Genomic DNA, 18025 nt, shown 5'->3' with positions numbered 1-18025 from the left:
CACAGCATTCATTCATTACCTACTGTGTGCCAGGCATTGTGCTTACCACAACAGAAAGCCACATCATTCTTTCTTAACTTTATGGATATAACATACTTTTAGCACTGCAGACTGACTGCTCAATTTATGATTTTTTTTTTATTTTGTTACATTTTATTCACTCATTTTCTGTGCATGTCTGTGGTTGTGCACATGCCACAGTGTGCCTGTGGAGGTCAGAGGACAATTTACAGGTATCTGTTCTCTCCTTCCACCATTGTGGGTTCTGAGGTTCACACTCAGTTTGTCAGGTTTGGTGGCAAATGCTTGTATTGGCTGAGGCATTTCACTGGTCTGTCTGATTGCTTTTTGACTGGTTGGCAAGCCTGCCTCTTGACTCTGTTTGTCCCCTTTCCCATCTTTCCCTTGCCTCAAAAACCCACACACATTTTGGTAACGTGCTGTCCAATGGACCCTCCTGCCACCCCAGTCTTCCACCTTCCATCCAGAGAGAGATGTCAAACTATAGCCACGAACCAATCCAGCTCACTGCTAATTTTGTCATTAAAATTCATGAGAACAAAGCCATGCCAGTCACTATGATAGGAAAGTTGAGTAAGTGACCCAATGGCCTTCAAAGCCTAAAACATTTATTGCTTGACCTTTTATCTTGTAGATCTAGGTAGTGCTTCTCAGCCCTCCTAATGCTGCGACCCTTTCATATAGTTCCTCATGCTGTGGTGACTCTCAATCATAAAAACATTTCCATTGCCACTTCATAACTATACTTTTTCAACTGTTAAAAATCATATTATAGCTGGGCATTGGTGGCACACGGCTTTAATCCCAGCACTCAGGAGGCAGAGACAGGCGGATCTCTGTGAGTTCGAGGCCAGCCTGGTCTATTGAGTGAGTTCCAGGGCAGGCTCCAAAGCTACAGAGAAACCCTGTCTTGGGGGGAAATCATAATATAAGTATCTGATATGCAGGATATCTAATATTTGACTCTTGTGAAAGGATGGTTCAACCCCCACAAGGGTTGTGGCCCACAGGCTGGGAATAGCTGTTCTAACTGACATCGTTATGATTGACATCAAACTGGCTCTGTTGCTAAGCTCTGGGCTGGGATTCATGTCGGCTTAGGCAAAAACTCTACCAACTGAGCTGTTATCTCTGGCCCCACCAGAGATATTTTCTTCCCTTGGTGAGAGTGGGCAGAAGAGGTCCCCAATGAGCTCACCAGGTTTTCTTTTTTTCACTGATAGAATTTGACTATACCCACCACTAAAAGACTTGCTTTATCAAATTTGGCTACTGCAGATAAGATTAGCCAGTATTATACTGGCTAAGCCTTTGTTCACTGTCATAACTCTATCTTCTTAATTCCTCTGTGATAGGAGCCTTTATTGTGGATCCCCTTGAGGTATTTCTGGCTGCCACTGAAGGCTTACTTGCCCTCATCCACACTGCTTTGATCGAAGATGACAGAAGTAGAACCCTGCCTAATTCACTCACAAAACTTCCCTTCTGAAGCAGAATAATTGGGGACAGGCATGCCCAGCCCAGAGCTCAGCAACAGAGCCAGCTTGATGTCAATCATAAGCCAGTGGATCATGACAAGCTGGGGACCTATGGGGCCTGTTTCCCTACCAACAAAGTGGGGGTAGTGCTAGTCAGTAGCTTCCCACAGTCAGCCAGACGTTAAATTAGAGAGTACAGAGTAAGTGCAGAGTGGCTGGCATAAATGAAACACATCCATTTCTTCCTCTTGTTCCTCCAATGGCTTGGAGTTCCCTGGGTTCCAAATGGCTTCCTCTATCTAAGGTACACTAAGGTAGAAACAGGTGGGAATTTGGAGTATCTTGGAAAATTGCCAAATTACCAGAGTGAAGTATTAGGTATGTGTCTAGGTGCATGCCCACGCGTGCACACGTGTGTGCACGTGTGTATATGCCTGCACAAGTGTGTGTGTCTTGGTTGCTGTCTATAATCTACAACCATATCATCCCACCTTTACCTACTCTTCAGCCCCTAAAGAGCTAGGCTCCTTATTTAATCTCATGTGTGTGTGTGTGTGTGTGTGTGTGTGTGTGTGTGTATTTGTTTGTGTAAGATGTCTATGTAATCCTGGATGTCCTGGAACTCACCATATAGACCAAGTTGGTCTTGAACTCATAGAGATGCTTCTGCCTCTGTTTCCTGAGTATTGGAATTAAAGGCAGGCATCACCACATTCAGCTCTTGTGGGTTTTAATGTTTTAAAAACAATTCAAATAATTTGCTTCCTCTCTGCAGCCTCTGACACCTCTTCCTTTCGTGCCCAAGAACAACCGGAGCTATTTCTCCTATGTCTGAACAGTGCTGTCTGGCAGTGGAGGCCGCCATGGCTGCACCCCCTCCCTTGCCTAAGAGAACAGCCTGTGCTCCCACTGCGTGCTTCGCTTGATAGTGCGCACTGTCCTGGTGTGCACCCCGCCCGCCCTCCATCCGCCCTTGTGCGAGTCTGGGTTGCCCTTCATAGCTGCTCAGCCGCACTCCCTTTCCCCTGCCTGGGCTGACATGGTGCCGGCACGGGAAAGATGCATGCTATGTGGCACAAGCACGACTTCCTTATCCCATCTCTTGCAGCCTCACTGTTGCTCTGAATGACTGGCCTTTCTGGGACGCCCACCCTCTCTAAACTTGATTGAAGGCTCCTGCTGTCCTTTGCCAGGCTCAATCACCCCTCTCAGAGAATCTCAGGTGGAGAGTTTATTATGTATAAGAGCATGCAAGGGCCTGGGCTTGTTCTCACATCTGCACTTGGTGTTTGGCTAACTTGGTTTTTGGGTAGCATGTGGAGGCAGTTGGCCGGAAAGCCTGGTGGTTAAGGCTGAGGGCATAGGAGGTGTAATATGACCTTGGACAAGCTACTTTGCCTCTCAGAATCCCGAGAGGCTCCCCTGCAGGAAATGGCAAAAGCTCCATGTTACTGGGTGGCTCTGGAACCAAGTGAGATAGCACAGTACATATCTTGTCACGGGCACTCAGACTGCAGTGGGCACACCACCAAGGCAACAGAGGGCAAGCTGCCTGGCAGTCCATAGACTAGCAATTTCTCTAAGGAAGAAAGGTCCAGGTTTACTGCTAATACCTTCACAGTTGTGTTTGCCTCAAACTTGAAAGCTTTGGTCTGTCCATTCTCCAGGTACACCTTGAGCACATTGGGCATGCACAGCAGAGAGTTCCCCTGGAAAACACAAGAGTGGTGTTATGTCACTGACACACTCTTCTGGCTCATGGCTGCCCGGCATTTCCGGTTTTGGAGAGCAGATTGCTGCTTGTTAGCATTCGGGAATTTCTGCAGGGAGGATAGATTTGCTTTGTCCAGGAACATGCATGAGCTGCTCAATGCAATGGGTAATGGGGAAGCAAGGGTGAGGTTTGCCCTGTCAGAGCACTGCAGGAACCTGTCAGCGGCTCACAACCATTCATTGATGGGTATCTATTGGTTGTCAACTTTGGGGGGCACAATTTGAAAAATGATGACTGATATTCATCATCTTCGGTGCGCTTCACATAGGGTCTTTCTGAGATTCTCAGACCCTTATGTGTAGAATGAGGTGGCAGTTGAAGTGGAGTGCTTCCTTGGCACCTCCCTCCCAACTCTAAGGCTGGAGCTCTGCAGGGAAGCATCAGCAGCAGAGGGCAGAGAGAGAAACCCTGCACCGCCACTGGCCTCAACTATCACCTCCCCAAGGGACTCTGCCCCTCTTGCAAGGCTCTAGGAGTGGAGGTATAGGGCGTCTTTAGTAACGCCATGCCAGTCAGGATTCCTGGGAGCAGGGGCGCAGGGCAGCATTTGGGGGGTATCCAAATGACCTCTGAGTTGAGCTGAAACTGAGAACCAGTGAGAAATTCCCAAGTTCCTAGAATTTGAACCAAGACTATTAGGGCTATCTATGTATCTCTATAGATAATCTGGATAGAAATCCCAACTGGGCAAGGCAGTTCCTCACCCCCACCCCCAACCCTGCCACACCACCACAAAAACAAACAAACAACAAACAAACAACAAAAACAAAACCCCCACCAACAACCAAAAAACTAAACAAACAAACAAAAAATCAAAACACACATGACAGCATTCCCCCCTTGAGAATCTAGAGTCTTCTAGTATGAAATATCACAGCTCAGTTATTAGTATTTTTGGATATAGCGTTTTTATTTATGGAGATAAGGGATAGTGTCATATTCTGTCTTGGTTGGTTTTTTGTCAACTTGACACAAGCTAGAGTTATCTGGGAAGAGGAACCTCAACTGAGAAAATGCCTCCCTCAGAATGACAGTAGACAAGTCCTTAGTACATTTTCTGGACTAATGATGGATGCGGGAGGGCTCAGCCTGTTCCTCCTGTGGGCAGGTGATCCTGCAGTGTTTAAGAAAGCAGGCTCAGCAAACTGGGGGAAGGAACTTGACAGTAAGCAGCTGTCCCTCCTCACAGCCTCTGCTTCAGTTCCTGTCTCCACGTTCCTGCCCCGGCTTTCTGCCTTGACTTCCCTCAGTGACAGAGTTGTAGGCTGAAGTAAACCCTTGCCCCTCCAAGCTGCTTTTGGTCATGGTGTTTAATCACAGCAACAGAAACCCTAACTAAGACACGCCCCAATACCAAATCACACTTGGCCAAGGTGTGGGACTTCAAGCAGCACCCTCTGCTGCCATTTTGCATTTCTGGCTCTGGGTTTGGAAAGCTCATTTTGGATTTCCCTCCTGTGGGTCTTCTCCTTGGTATGTTACAATGTGTGATTTACAAGGCTGACAAAAAAATACAGCCCTGACATCATATCGCTCCCGCCATTTGTCCTTCTTTAATGCTTCTTTCAAATCTTATCTAAATTTATACATAGAGAACTGAAAAAAACCCGACTCTGCCCAATTCTACATTCTTTTGTTCTTATTCAACATTTTAGATATAATTTTTATGTAGGCCTTCTATTTATTATTGCAAAGGCTTTAAAATATTCTAAGGAACTGAAATATCGGAATTGAAATAACCATCTCTTCACTCTACACACACAGCATCTTTCTGGTTTTGGCTATTTAAAATACTGACACGACAGCTATCTTTTAGTATTTGCATTTCTTGCATTTGAATTTCCTTATATTCTAAATTTATGGAAGTGAGATGTCTTGGCCATATTTCACAGCAGACACTGAGTTGTGTCTTATTCCACCTCCCCCATACGTTTATAAACTATTTCACAAAGACCCCGTGGGTGTACCATTGTAGCTCTTTCCTCAGCATCTAGGCTGGCATTATTTTTCTGATTTGTGCTCATTTACTAATGAGCTGGCTGCTTACCACCCTTATCACTTTGTAACAGTTTCCTTTGTATCTCTTTAACTGTGTGCCAAGCCTGACCCAACTCCAAGGCTTGGTTTAACTACTCTAGAACAATCTAGAACATGCTTCTCAACCTGTGGGTTGAGACCCCGCCCTTTCACAGGAGTCAAATATCAGATATCTGCATGTCAGATATTTACATTATGATTCATAACAGTAAAAAATTAGTTGTGATATATCAATGAGATGATTTGTGGTTGGGAGTCACCACAACATGAGGAACTGTATTAAAGGGTCAGTGTTAGAAAGGTTGAGATCCACTGCTCTAGAATGATGTGCACCCTTACAGCTGCCTTCTCATTTTCCAAGGGAAGTTGAACCAGTGTCATCAGCTTCTACATGCTTGTGAGGAAAGACAGGCAGATCACAATGATGATCACAATAAACTCACTGGTTCACTGCCTTGTCCGTGGACAAATGGACAGATACCTATAAATGGCTCTTGGATCCCAGCCCACAAGCTTCCCAGAAACACTTTTGGGGGATCCCTGTTCCTCTAAACTGCCCACACCACCAAAACCCTTAACCAGTTCAGTCTCAAAACTTGGCCTTCTCTTGTGTTTTTAGGACAGACACCAGGGGATTAGGGATGATGGCCATTTTAAAGTGAGAGTTCAGATCACCTGGTCCGCGTCTGTGGTGCCCTCATTCTTTCTGTCCTGGGCTGTTTCTTACCCCACTGTTCATTAGATATACTACTCTGAAATGTGCAAGTACGTTGCTTTTTGGCCTTTTGGCTGAGATTAAGTGAATGTACATGTTGAATCTAAATTTAATCTTCAGAGAGGCTCAATCCATTTTCACAAGTGTCGACACACTGAGACGCAAATCATTGTCTGCAGGCAGCTACCCAGGGTTCCTGGTTGATGTTTTAGGCCTCCATTGGCTCCTTCCTGAACAAGTGTACCTTTTTCTCTCAGGTTTAACTGAAGATATCTGTCATATAGCAGGGCAGAGAGAAAACAAATAGATATACGTGGAGCAGGTCAACTGGATCCCTTGTTTAAATGGTCATGTACCCTGTTCCTTCCATTTCTCTGGATGACAAAAGTTTAGACTTGAAAGTGCTGAAAGTCATAATGGCAAGAGTTACCAGGCATTTTATAAATTATGAGTAAATGTGTCTTTAATCAATAAATCCATATAAAAAACATCAACCTCAGGCTGGGAAGTGGCTCTGTGGTCAAGAACATTTGTTGCTCTTTGCAGAGGACTTAAGCTCAGTTCTCAGTACCCCCAGGGTGCTCACCACTGTAACTCCAGCTTCAGAGGATCCAATGCCCTTTCCTGGCTTCTGTGAGCACATGTACACACACACACACACACACACACACACACACACACACACACACACTGTATACATACACATAAATAAAAATAAATCTTAAAACAATCAATCTGAAGGCCCAAATTTCCCTTAACACATGTCTTCTGAAGCCACATGGACCCAGCCTTTTTTTTTTTTTTTTTTTTTTTTTTTTACTGTGTGATTTAACAGTGAAGTCTGTTAATTTAAACCTGTTTCTTCTTTTGTTACAATTTCTCCTTTGCAGGGTATGGTGATGATTAGGAGTAGACACAGAAAGATTTAGTTTATAATAGATGTTCAGTAAGATGCTGGACTCTTATCAACAGATGTTGAGCTCTTAAAAATCAAAGCAGCAATCCTAGATACCACCATCATTATTAGCAATATATTACTATTTCCATTCAAGTATACGTTCATTGATAATGAGAACTGGAATTGGTAGGAATGTCACAGCAGGAGAGTGGATTTGGTGAATACCAGGGCTTGTTCCTCATCCCACACATAACCCAGGGTCCACCAGCTTCCCTTGTCCAGGGGCTGCTGCAGGCACCTCCTGGAGGAAGTACACTAAGCCTCCAGCAAATGCATTCTTTTGGAAGATTCTAGAGTTTCGGGGAGGAACATGATAGAAGACAGCTTGTCCACTTGAGCAAACATTCCTGTCCCTGACCAGTGACCTCACCTGGCTGTGCCCACTGACCAGCACTTCCTCAGCAAAGTGCACCTTCACAGGGTTGGTCTTCAGCCGGGCCCTCTTCTCTTCGGTCAAGAAGGATGACTTGGGAACTCCCTGGAAGATGTTAACATGACACATTTTGGAACAGCACATTCACAAAATCATTTTCATCTCCTCGTTTTTTGTTTTATATTTTTTAAAACCAGCTTCATGCTTCTACAGATTCATTTAAGCCCACACAAAAGGAGGGCACCCTGTTTAAAGATTTCTTTTCCTAGAATCTAAGGAATCCAACCTAGACAATGTTCTTGTGTGTTTGAACATATGGAAGTTCCAAATGGCAGAATACTAGTGGTGATACAGTGAAGACAAAGGGGAAGACCTGAAATCCCACCCATGTGCTACCTCAGGAGTTGTCAAAACATCAAACACAAATTCCTGAGTGGAAGTGTGTGTGTGTGTGTGTGTGTGTGTGTGTGTAGATGTGCTGTGATAAAAGTGTTTGTTGTAAAATCATGAAATCATTAGGACTGGAGTTTAGGTCCTAGTTCTTAGGTAACAAAGCCTGAACCCAAGCCCTTCTGGTCTCCATGTGTACACATGCACACACACGCACACACACACACACACACACACACACACACACACACACACACAAGATAGACAGACACATACATGTAAATAAACCTTAAAAATAAGCAGATGACTTTGCCTGCCTTGGACCTTCTCTGAATTTCAGTCTTCCCATTCATGCATACATATGGGAGGTAGAAAGAGCTCCCTGATGCTCTGGCCTCTGTGACATGTGACTGGCCCTCTCTTCCTCCAGAAGTAGAAAGACTCACATTAGTTGGTATGATTAAATGACAAACTCTTCTTATAGAGATCATATCAGGTCAAACTGTGACACTTGAGCAGTGTCTTATATGAATCAGACCAATGGGACATGCTCTTCATGCTCAATAGAGTATTTCCCATCTAGCATCCCACATCCCCTTCAACACTATAGATGGTCTTTAAGACCAACCTTTAGGGTGTCTGTGGTATATAAGAATCCCAAAGGCACTCTGGGCTATGTTCTGTGTAGCTGAGGTAAGAGATATGTAACAGCAATGGAGAATTTTCTGGAAGCAAAGTTCATGGCCTTAGATATCAACACACCAATGCATGAAGTACATGAAATGAACAACCGACTCTGAAACTTTAATGAGGTAATCTTGATGTTACTTGGTGTGACAGGACATACAACTGTGATTCAGCATCTCAGAGACATAGCTTGCTTTCAAACCACAACAGTAACAAAAACTCTAGCACAAGAAGGAAGAATAGCTCTGCTCTCAGGGGGAAAGAATAAATGAAACAGGAAAAGAAAAAGTTAAACTCCAAAGCTAGTGATGAGATGATTAGACTGCCTGATTAAGTTTAAGACTGGTATCCAGGTGAATCTAGGTGCTCATGGAACCAGAATATGCCACAGTTGGCACTGTCCAATGTCAGAGAAAGGAAGCGATCCTTAAAGACTACAGATGGCCATTATCAAGTTCTCTACAACAAACAACGAAGACTCAGAAAAGCACACACTGGAAAGCCTGTTGTCAATTCTTAGTAAAAATCTAAGAGAAATGCAGGGAGCTTTGGACACTGATCACTGATAACTAAAGAGTTACCAAGGACAAGTCAGAGCCAATTGAGTCCATTTCTCTTTAGAAGAGAGCATTCTAGATCGATGGCCAGGGTCCTGTGGATATGGCAGAATTTCTTCATCCTTGCAAAGCATTTAATAATCTCTCCCACAACCCTGCCGAAGAGAAGTCCAGATGCAGAGCCATTAGGTGGATTCAGCATTCTAATCTGCATTCTAAATAGTTTTGACTTCTTTTTTGCTTTCCGTTCCTTTTCTGTGTTGGGGAATCAAACCTTGTTCCTGTTAAACAAGGATCTAAAACTGAGCTATAAGTCCTGATCTCTATCTAAGCAACTGAGGCTCCCCTTGGTTTAACCCTTCTAGTTAATGCTTAGCAATGCCTTGGATGAAGGCAGAGACAGAATTTATGGATGTAGAACCGTAACAGGTCATCAACAAAAATTGAGTGAGATCCATGGAAATCAGGAGAAGCTATAAGTCAAAGGCCAGGAAAACCCAAGAGCAGGAGTAAGAGGGCATAGAGGGACAGGGCTGTCAATAGTGAGTGTTCAAAGCATCAGGGAAATGGCACCACTAAAGACTCAGAAGACAGAGCAACCAGGGAAGAGCAGAAGAGGGGCAGAGAGAGAGAGAGAGCAAGAGCAATCACTGTCCCTCACACTAGGGAAGGCAACCGCCTAAGAGTTAGGCGTAGAGCTGGAATACGTTAAAGAAAATTAGCTGGCTGAGAACTAGAAGTGGAGGAGACCTGAGAAGAGGAGGCTTTTTGAGAAGAAAGAACGATGATTATAGCTGGCAACTGTACAAATAAGCCTTTTAAGTCTCAGGACTACAAAAGCACAGCCAAAACACTGTCCAAGGCAACATGACCTGACAGGGATTAATAGGAAGAGTGACTCCGAGTGGGGGGAAATCAATTGGACAAGCACGGGATGGTGGACTTGGCTTAGAAGCTATTCATTTGAAAACCAGCTCAGTGTTTCACTGACCACAAACCTCTCCCTAGCCAACAGCGTGATTGGCCTTGCCAAGTGTTAATTCATTCCTGAGCTCCACTAGCATCCTTGGTGCATACCAGAAGTGACCCTTCATTCCCAGGGGCACTCTTATGCTGTTGGTGGAACCAGGGACCTTTCTGGATGACACCATTTGCAAATGTCTTAGTTAGGGTTTGCATTGCTGTGGAGAGACGCCATGACCACGGCAACTCTTATAAAAGAAGGACGTTTAATTGGGGTGGCTTATTTTTTCAGAGGTTTAATTCAGGATCATGGTGTGACATGGTGCTAGAGAAGGAGCTGAGAGTCCTACATCTTGATCTGCAGGCAACAGGAAGTGAACTGAATGTCACACTAAGTGAAGCTTGAGCAAAGGAGACCTCAAAGCTCACCCCTACTATGACCCACACCTACTCCAACAAAGCCATACCTCCTAACAGTACCACTCTCTGTGAGCTTATTGGGGCCAATTGCATTCAAACTAACACAGCAAGGGTCACCACAAAGTTGTAATCCATCCAGAAACCCATCTGCCTCGTGAAAAGTCACAAAAACACACCTATGAGAAGTAATGGTTGTATCCGAAGATACGAAAGCCATGCTGCCAAATCTCAGAAGAGTTATCTCAGACAAAATAGACTGTTTTGAACTAGCATCGTCAGTGGGAGTTACAAGGAAACCAGGCCTGCCATGCCTGGAACCATGAAACTGGCTGCACTGAGAAAGACTGCATCATCATCTGTCATGGAGAAGCTCAACACGGGCCATGTGGCGGCTCCTGTGTTCTCACATTTGCAAGTCACCACTGCAAACCAGGTACCCGGCATTAGTTATACCCTGCAAACCACCCGTGCAAGTGCACTGATATTTTAAAGGACCAATCTGAAGGATGTGAACTACCATTTTTCCTAGGACTTCTGAACTCTTCCTAGGTTCACTGATAAAATGTGTTTTTGTTGCAGAGTTAATGCTTAGAAGTGTTAGACTAGAAAAACATCATCAGCCATATGGGGCGGTGCACTCCCCCTGCTTTTTTTTTTTTTTTTTTGACAGGGTTTCTCTGTGTAGCACTGGCTGCCCTGGACTTGCAACTTGCTCTGTAGACCAGGCTGGCCGCTGGCCATGAACTTACAGAGATCTGCCTGCCTCTGCCTCTCCCCTGCATGGTGCACTCCTTTTTATCCCAGCACTCAGGAGGCAGAGACAGGAGGACTTCTGTGAGTTTCAGGACAGCCTGATCTACAGAGCAAGTTCCAGGACAGCCAAGGCTACACAGAGAAACCCTGTCTCAAACAAAACAAGACATGAAAGTGCTGGTCAAGAGAATGGACTCTCTGGGCTGGGTAGACTCGAGTTCCAGTTGGGTTGGATCAATCACTCTGGCCAAGGGACCACCTAGGGAAGGGATGCACACTCAAGCCATACTAGCCAGCTAGTATAAGCTCTTTAATGAGATACCCATTCTTTTTCCCCTCCCTGAATCCTGCCCCTAGTGCAGCAGCTCACTGGAGGCAAGCTTGTGAGGGGTGTAGATCTGTCCTTAGGAAGAACATTGCTTCCTTTTCCTTTTCTCTTTTCCAAGCATGCTTTCTTTAACACTTTGCAATGTTTAGGTTTCCTTACTCTTTCTCCAAAGCCTCCCTCCCTGCATTAGCTGCTTGCCTGCCCTGTGTCTAACCATGCTTCAATAGTATGGCTTTTCCCCTTCTCTCCTCCACACTTCTCCTCTAGGTGGCTCTGAGGTTTGCAGAGGACTTTTCTTTTAAACCCTAATAAAATTGTTATTGTGCTTCCATTAGAGTCCATTCTTAAATTCTTCCTTTAATGAGACTAAGAGCTCAGCTTTCCCTTTATGAAAAGAATCTTAAAAATGACTAGTTGAGAAGTCATGTCATACTCTTGAAGCACCCTTGCCAAGGGTGATAAAATGACACTCAGTATTATTTTATGAAAACAGCAGAGTGTATGAAGACCAAATAGCATCATCTTAGTAAGTACATGTGGGCTCTAGGTGTTACACAGTAATTTGTATGGCCACGCATTCGTATCTGCAAAGTGCTGGATAATGAGTGTAATCTGTTTTGTAGGATTTCCTTCTGGTGAAAATCATGTAACATGTTAACTGTTAGTATTAATACTAAAATAATTAATGTGATTGATATAAGAATTCAGACTTGGGCCTGAGGAGATGACTCAGTGTTTGAGCATCCAGGCCACCATTAGTCTCTGTGTTGCACACCCTTAATCCCAACACTTAGAAGACAGAGGTAGTCAGACAGAGAAGACAGAGGCAGTCTGGTCTACATAGAGAGTTCCTGGCCAGCCACATAGTGAGACCCTGTCTCAGAAACAACAAAAGAATTTGTGCTACTCTGCCAGAGAGCCTGAGTTCAACTCCTAGCACCCACATCAGGTGGCTCATAATTGCTCATAACTCCAGCTCTCAAGAACCCAATATACTCTTACAGCTTCCTTGGGCACACATTTATGTACAGACACACACACACACACACACACACACACCCATACACATAATTTAAGAAAATTAAAAATGATAATTTTTTAAAATGCAAATTTTAAGCCAGAATATATTTTCTCATAAATTCTGTGTCCTAGCTGTGAGAAGTAGAAATTAATGTTCTATTTGGATTTTATAATTCCTAACCCATTTAAATCATTTGAGGATCCCAAGAATCTACCATGACCACAGCAATGCCAGGCCTCCTTGTTGAAGCAAGTCATGTCTGCTTCTGTTGCAACGTCTGTGAAATGCTTTGGATCACTTCTGATAGAGGCCTGGGAGGTCAGCCTATGGTCAGGGCATTTCTCAGGGGGTCCTGGTGGCCAGAATTCAGATGCCCCTCAGTGTGCACTCACTCACATTTTACCTGGAAAGTCTGGTACTGGAACATAGGCTTCTTTTCCTTCTCTACTTTTAATTTTTAAGGAACACAGCTGTGTACCATTCTCTGCCTCATGGAACCTTCATTTTGTCCATTTCAAGGGATTGCTGTGGGAAACCCCCACATAATTAAGATTAAGACGCTTCCCATTGAGATGATAATAAGCTAGATAAAAAGAATGGCTTGCCACCTGCACTGTGATTTACACTGATTAGCCATCCCACTTTTGTATTGGGTTCACATTATTTCATAGACGGACTCTGGTCAGAATAGAAAAGTGTCTATTTAGTGTGCATGGAACATTCAGCTTGTCATATTTATAGCAAACATTTTCATCCTAATTGCGTGACTTCTCCCCCCTACCCACATTGTTCCCAAGAAATAAAAAGAAAACACTGGTTGAACAGGAAGAGGAGACTAGTTCTTTGTTTATGGAATGTTTGGACTACAAAAAAATGTTACATTTTCAATTTTCACACAACTAAAGGGCCATTTCTTCCACTGTATTTCTTCCTATCCCCATATGCACAGGAAATTCTTCAACAGCCAATGGCCTGACCATCAACCATCCATATTGTTTACCTATTTTTATTTAAAATTACATTTATTTTATTTACTGTCTGCACACACACACACACTCGCGTGCGTGCATGTGTGTGTGTGTTGATAATCATATGTCATGTCAGAAGACAATTTGGAGGAGTTAGCTTTTTTTTTTTTCTTCACTATCTAGAACCCAGGCATTGAACTCAGGTCATCAGGCATGACAGCAATATATATTCTATAACACCATATGGCATGTGATAAGGTTGCCTGTATCCCAACTATTTAAAAAACGTTAAGGGTAGTTATACACACTTATAATACCAGCACTCAGGAAGCTGAGGCAGGAGGATTCTGATTTTTATTATTTTCTTTAATCATTTAAGTTGGTTTATTGAGGCAGGATCTCACAAGACCAAGCCCTGCTTGGTCTTCATTTGAGTATGTAGCCAAGGTGGGCCTTGAACTTCAGACCTGTCTGCCTCTGCCTGACAATTTCGTGCACCACCACACTTAGTTTTATTTTTTTTTCTCCAACTTCTTTTCACCAAATACTTGATTGATGTTTTTTCCCCCTTTTTTAAATAGTAAAAATAGTTAAGGTTATGAATTTTACCCTGGTCACAGCTTCAACACATAGAAATTTTGTTATTGTTTTGAGACATGGCCTTTTCCGTGTAGCCTTGGTTGTCCTAGAGCTCATTATGGAGACCAGGCTGGCCTTGAACTCACAAATCCTCCTTCCTTTTCTTCTGAGGGCTGGGATTAAATGTGTGTGCCACCACACTCAGCTTAATTTTTATTTTAAATTATATTCAGGGAAAGGAACCTTTATAGACTTAAAATTTTTGTTCTGTGTATTTCTTAATAGGGTCTCATATATAACCTAAGATAGTCTGGAGTTTGCTCTGAAGCCCAGGTTGGCCTCAAACATTTGGTCCTCTTGTCTCGGTCTCCTGAGAGCTGGCATTTTAAGTGTAAGCCTCCACACCCGCACATAAATGCTTTTTTTCTTTTTAGTTGGGGATGGGTGTGGTTTTTTGTGTGTTTGTTTGTTTTTGGTTTCTTTACTCCTTTGGCTCTTTGGGAGCCCACCACCCAACTCCCAAATAAAGCACAGAGACTTATTCTTTTTTATGAATGTCTGGTCTTAGCTTGGCTTATTTCTAGCCAGCTTTTCTTAAATTATCCTGTCTATCATTTGGCTCTGGGCTTTTACCTTTCTATATTCTATATTCCTTTCTTTCCTTCTTACTCTGGCTGGCTGTGTAGCTGGGTGGCTGGACCCTGGCATCCTCTCTACGTCTTTTCTTGTTCTTCAATCTTCTCCTTCCACACTTCTCCTCCTATGTATCCTCTCTTCCTGCCAGACCCTCTTATTCTTTCCACTGCCTTGCTATTGGCTGTTCAGCATTTCATTAGACCAATCAGGTGTTTTAGACAGGCAGAGTAACACAGTTTCACATAGTTAAACAAATGTAACATAAAAGAGTGCAACACATCTTTGCATCACTAAACAAATGTTTCACAGCATAGGGAGGGGAGGGAGGGGGGGAGTTACTGCATTTTCTTGTTAATCTAATGTATGGTCAATTGGGTTAGGTTATTAAATACATTATTAAAATTGCCTTCTCCTTTTTTGATCTAAGTGTAGCCAAATTCTCAAAAGGTGAACTTTTTGTCAGTGTTTCCTCCCTGGTCAGTTTGCTCTTACAACCTCATCCCAGGCATTTCCCAGCACCTGTGTCAAGGGCCCCTTTGGTGATCAGGACTGCCATTTTCTGACTCATCACAATCACATCCTACCTTATGGGGGCCCCGGCTGATAACACTATCACACACGGCACATCATTTGGTGCTTTGGATGATGCATTAGACAGACAAGACAGTTACTGTCACCCACCATTTTACCCAGTGGAAACTGGAAGGAGGAACCTGTCCAAACAATCCCATCCAAGCCTGTCTTGGAGCTCTAGTTTGCTGTCCCCTCATCAGCCCTGAATTACAGGTCCCCAAGGTCTGTGCCACATCTGTTCCCTCCATAGCACCTGTGGCCAGGAGATCTTCAGGTCACATGGGTTGATTAGCCATCTACTGCCTGGCAGCTGCCACCCTCTGCCCTATTTTTATAAGGAAAATCTTCAAGAAGCAGCAGAGTCTTTGGGTCAGGGAGAGTGAAACTAACATATAGGACAAAAAAAGAGATTTACCGATGTGCAGCGAACAACTGTAATTGAAAGAGCATCTTCAGTTTCCCTGAAAAACAGAAAAGGACAAAAGAAAAACATTCAATCATTCGTGTGTGTGTGTGTGTGTGTGTGGTGCATGGAGTGTGCATGCGTGTGATATGTGTATGTGTGTGTTGTGTGTGGCATGTGGTATATGTGTGTGGTTTGTGTGTATGAACGTGTGTGGTATGTGTGTATGTGTGTGGTGTGTGTATGTATGTGTGGTGTGCTATGTGTGTGTGGAGTATATTTTTGTTTGTGCTGTGGTGTGTGTGTGGCACACTATGATAAAGCTGCCTCTTTAAAAAGACTTTTTTGGACTCAGCAAAGCTAAAGAGAACCCGAGAGCGCTCCTTCTGCCTGGACGCCCACCTCTGCCATGTGGACACTCCACAGCCACTACCTTAAGGCTCTTCGTTTAGTCTCATATGGTAGAGAACTCACGCGGTTGATACTGGCTAGTTTTATGTCCAAGGATAATTTTTTTTTTTTTTACAGCATGGTGACAACACAGGTGATTTAATTATTTCAAAACACACAGACAAAACATTCCTCTGTCGATAACATCTGGCTGCTAAAAGCCAACTTTTTTGTGGTGTTTAGACACATGCAGTCACTGTAGTGAGCCCAAAGCATATAATCAAGATACCGAATAGACATTGTTGTCTCAGATTTATCTTGGAGATTCAAAAGCAAACTGTCACACCTCCACTTTCTTTAACAAAGAACCAAGGAGGGGGCAGATCTTCACCTGCTTTGCCATGCCTATCCACAAAAAGAAGCAGTGTGCAAACTTTCATTTGACTTCTTTGCAATGCAAACATTTAGGCCACTGGAGGGGTGGGTAGGTACATCATTCCCTTCCTTGGTTAAGCTCAACCTGAGGGTTCCCACTGTCTGGGGTTGCCTCTGCTCCAGTTCAGGTGAGCTCAGGGCCTTTCCAGAGGCAAATCACAAAAATCCAAGGTCTTGGTGCCCAACAAACAATATTTGGGCCTCAAAGATCTTTGGAGAATTACAGAGATTTTGTTGGTATTATTGTCTGGTTACTTTAGTTTTGTTTGTTTACCCTTTATAATGAAAATGAGTGGAAAAAATATACACTGCTTTCAGACGCAGGACCCCAAGATACAACAGCAATCCATGCTGGGGCTCCCACAAAATTACAACACACCTCAGTCAGAAGGCCACAGTGGTGGCCCTTCTTGAGGAAAATGATATGGATCTTGCTGAGTTGGTACCCAGGAACCTCCATAATCTGGGCTTCTCCTTCCAGAACATTTCTTGAGGCAAGGGGTAATGTTCAGTACTCCTTGCCCCCATCCTGTTGTCCCAGCTTATTATTTCACCTAGGCCACCCAAGTTCTACCCAGGAAGTCCTGCAGTACAGGCTGGCACAGGGCTTGCATGCATAAAGCCCCGGAATCGATCCTCAGCTTCCCATAAACTGGATGTGGTAACACACACCTGTCTCCTAGCACTGGAGAGGTGGGGGCAGGAAGATGTAAAGTTCAAGGACACGTGAGTTTGAGGCCCGCCTGGGCTACATGAGACTTGGTCTCTAATAAATAGATAAGTAAAATGAAAAAAGTACAGCTGAAATATTTCTGGACTCTTCTCTGCTTTGTCAAATTGCAGCTTCCTCCTAAGTTGGGAGTCTCCTTTGCTTGTAGTCTTGATTCCCATACCCGCTCATCCTCCTCATCACAGAAGGATGTACACACAGGGACCCGCACAGGCTTATAAGTGGCTGGGGAGCAGATTGCCTCTGCCCCCCCCCATGGTCCTTTGCCCAGACTAGATGCTCAGTGAGCAGATAGGGGCCAGCTGTTACCTAAACACCCAGTTCTACACTGTGGCTTAAAGTTATAAATACATTGATTGGCCCTGTGGAATTTAAGACTCACAGAGCACTGGCGGCATGGAAAAGTCTGTGGGGAATGGTGCTCCTTGGGCAGAGAGCCCAGGAACTTGGAAAGCAAACTTCCAAGTTTCTATATTTACTTAAAATCATCGAACCCTTTCCCGCCTGCTTCGCAGACTCAGTTAAGCCCCTGGCATCCCTGAAGCAATGCTGTGAGGTTTGGCTTCTTAGATTCGCTGTGAGTCTTAACTTGAACTCTGTCTGTCTGACTGCACTTCCTGAGGGCGGACGTGGGGTTCGGCGTCTTCAGTTCCTTCTCTGGCTGTGGGTGTTACTATCACCTGGACATGCTCTCTGAAGAGCATGCCCCAGAGCCAGGCCAGCCAGCTCACACAGAACAATGCTACTCTCACTTTACTCTGCTTCTTATTCCTATTAATATGAAGATCACAAAGCAGGGTTGAGGAGCAAATTGAAAGGCCAAGGCCTGCATGTCC

At 44.0% G+C, this 18025-nt stretch overlaps 1 protein-coding gene across 1 annotated transcript in view; it reads right to left on the bottom strand.

Moving 5' to 3' along the window:
* Positions 1-18025, bottom strand: part of Frmpd1 (FERM and PDZ domain containing 1) — a 91193-nt gene that overhangs the window by 17736 nt on the left and 55432 nt on the right. Inside the window, exons 5-7 of the mRNA XM_051187715.1 lie at positions 15647-15692; positions 7354-7461; positions 3113-3208 (exon numbers count right to left, since the gene is read on the bottom strand). Of these exons, the coding sequence (XP_051043672.1) occupies positions 3113-3208; positions 7354-7461; positions 15647-15692 (250 nt within the window). The remainder of the gene's footprint in view (positions 1-3112; positions 3209-7353; positions 7462-15646; positions 15693-18025) is intronic.

This window comes from Phodopus roborovskii, unplaced genomic scaffold (assembly GCF_943737965.1).
Source record: "Phodopus roborovskii unplaced genomic scaffold, PHOROB, whole genome shotgun sequence".
NCBI classification, from domain to species: Eukaryota; Metazoa; Chordata; class Mammalia; order Rodentia; family Cricetidae; genus Phodopus; species Phodopus roborovskii.
The sequence above is the reverse complement of the archived record's forward strand: the minus strand, read 5'-3'. Positions and strand labels throughout refer to the sequence as shown.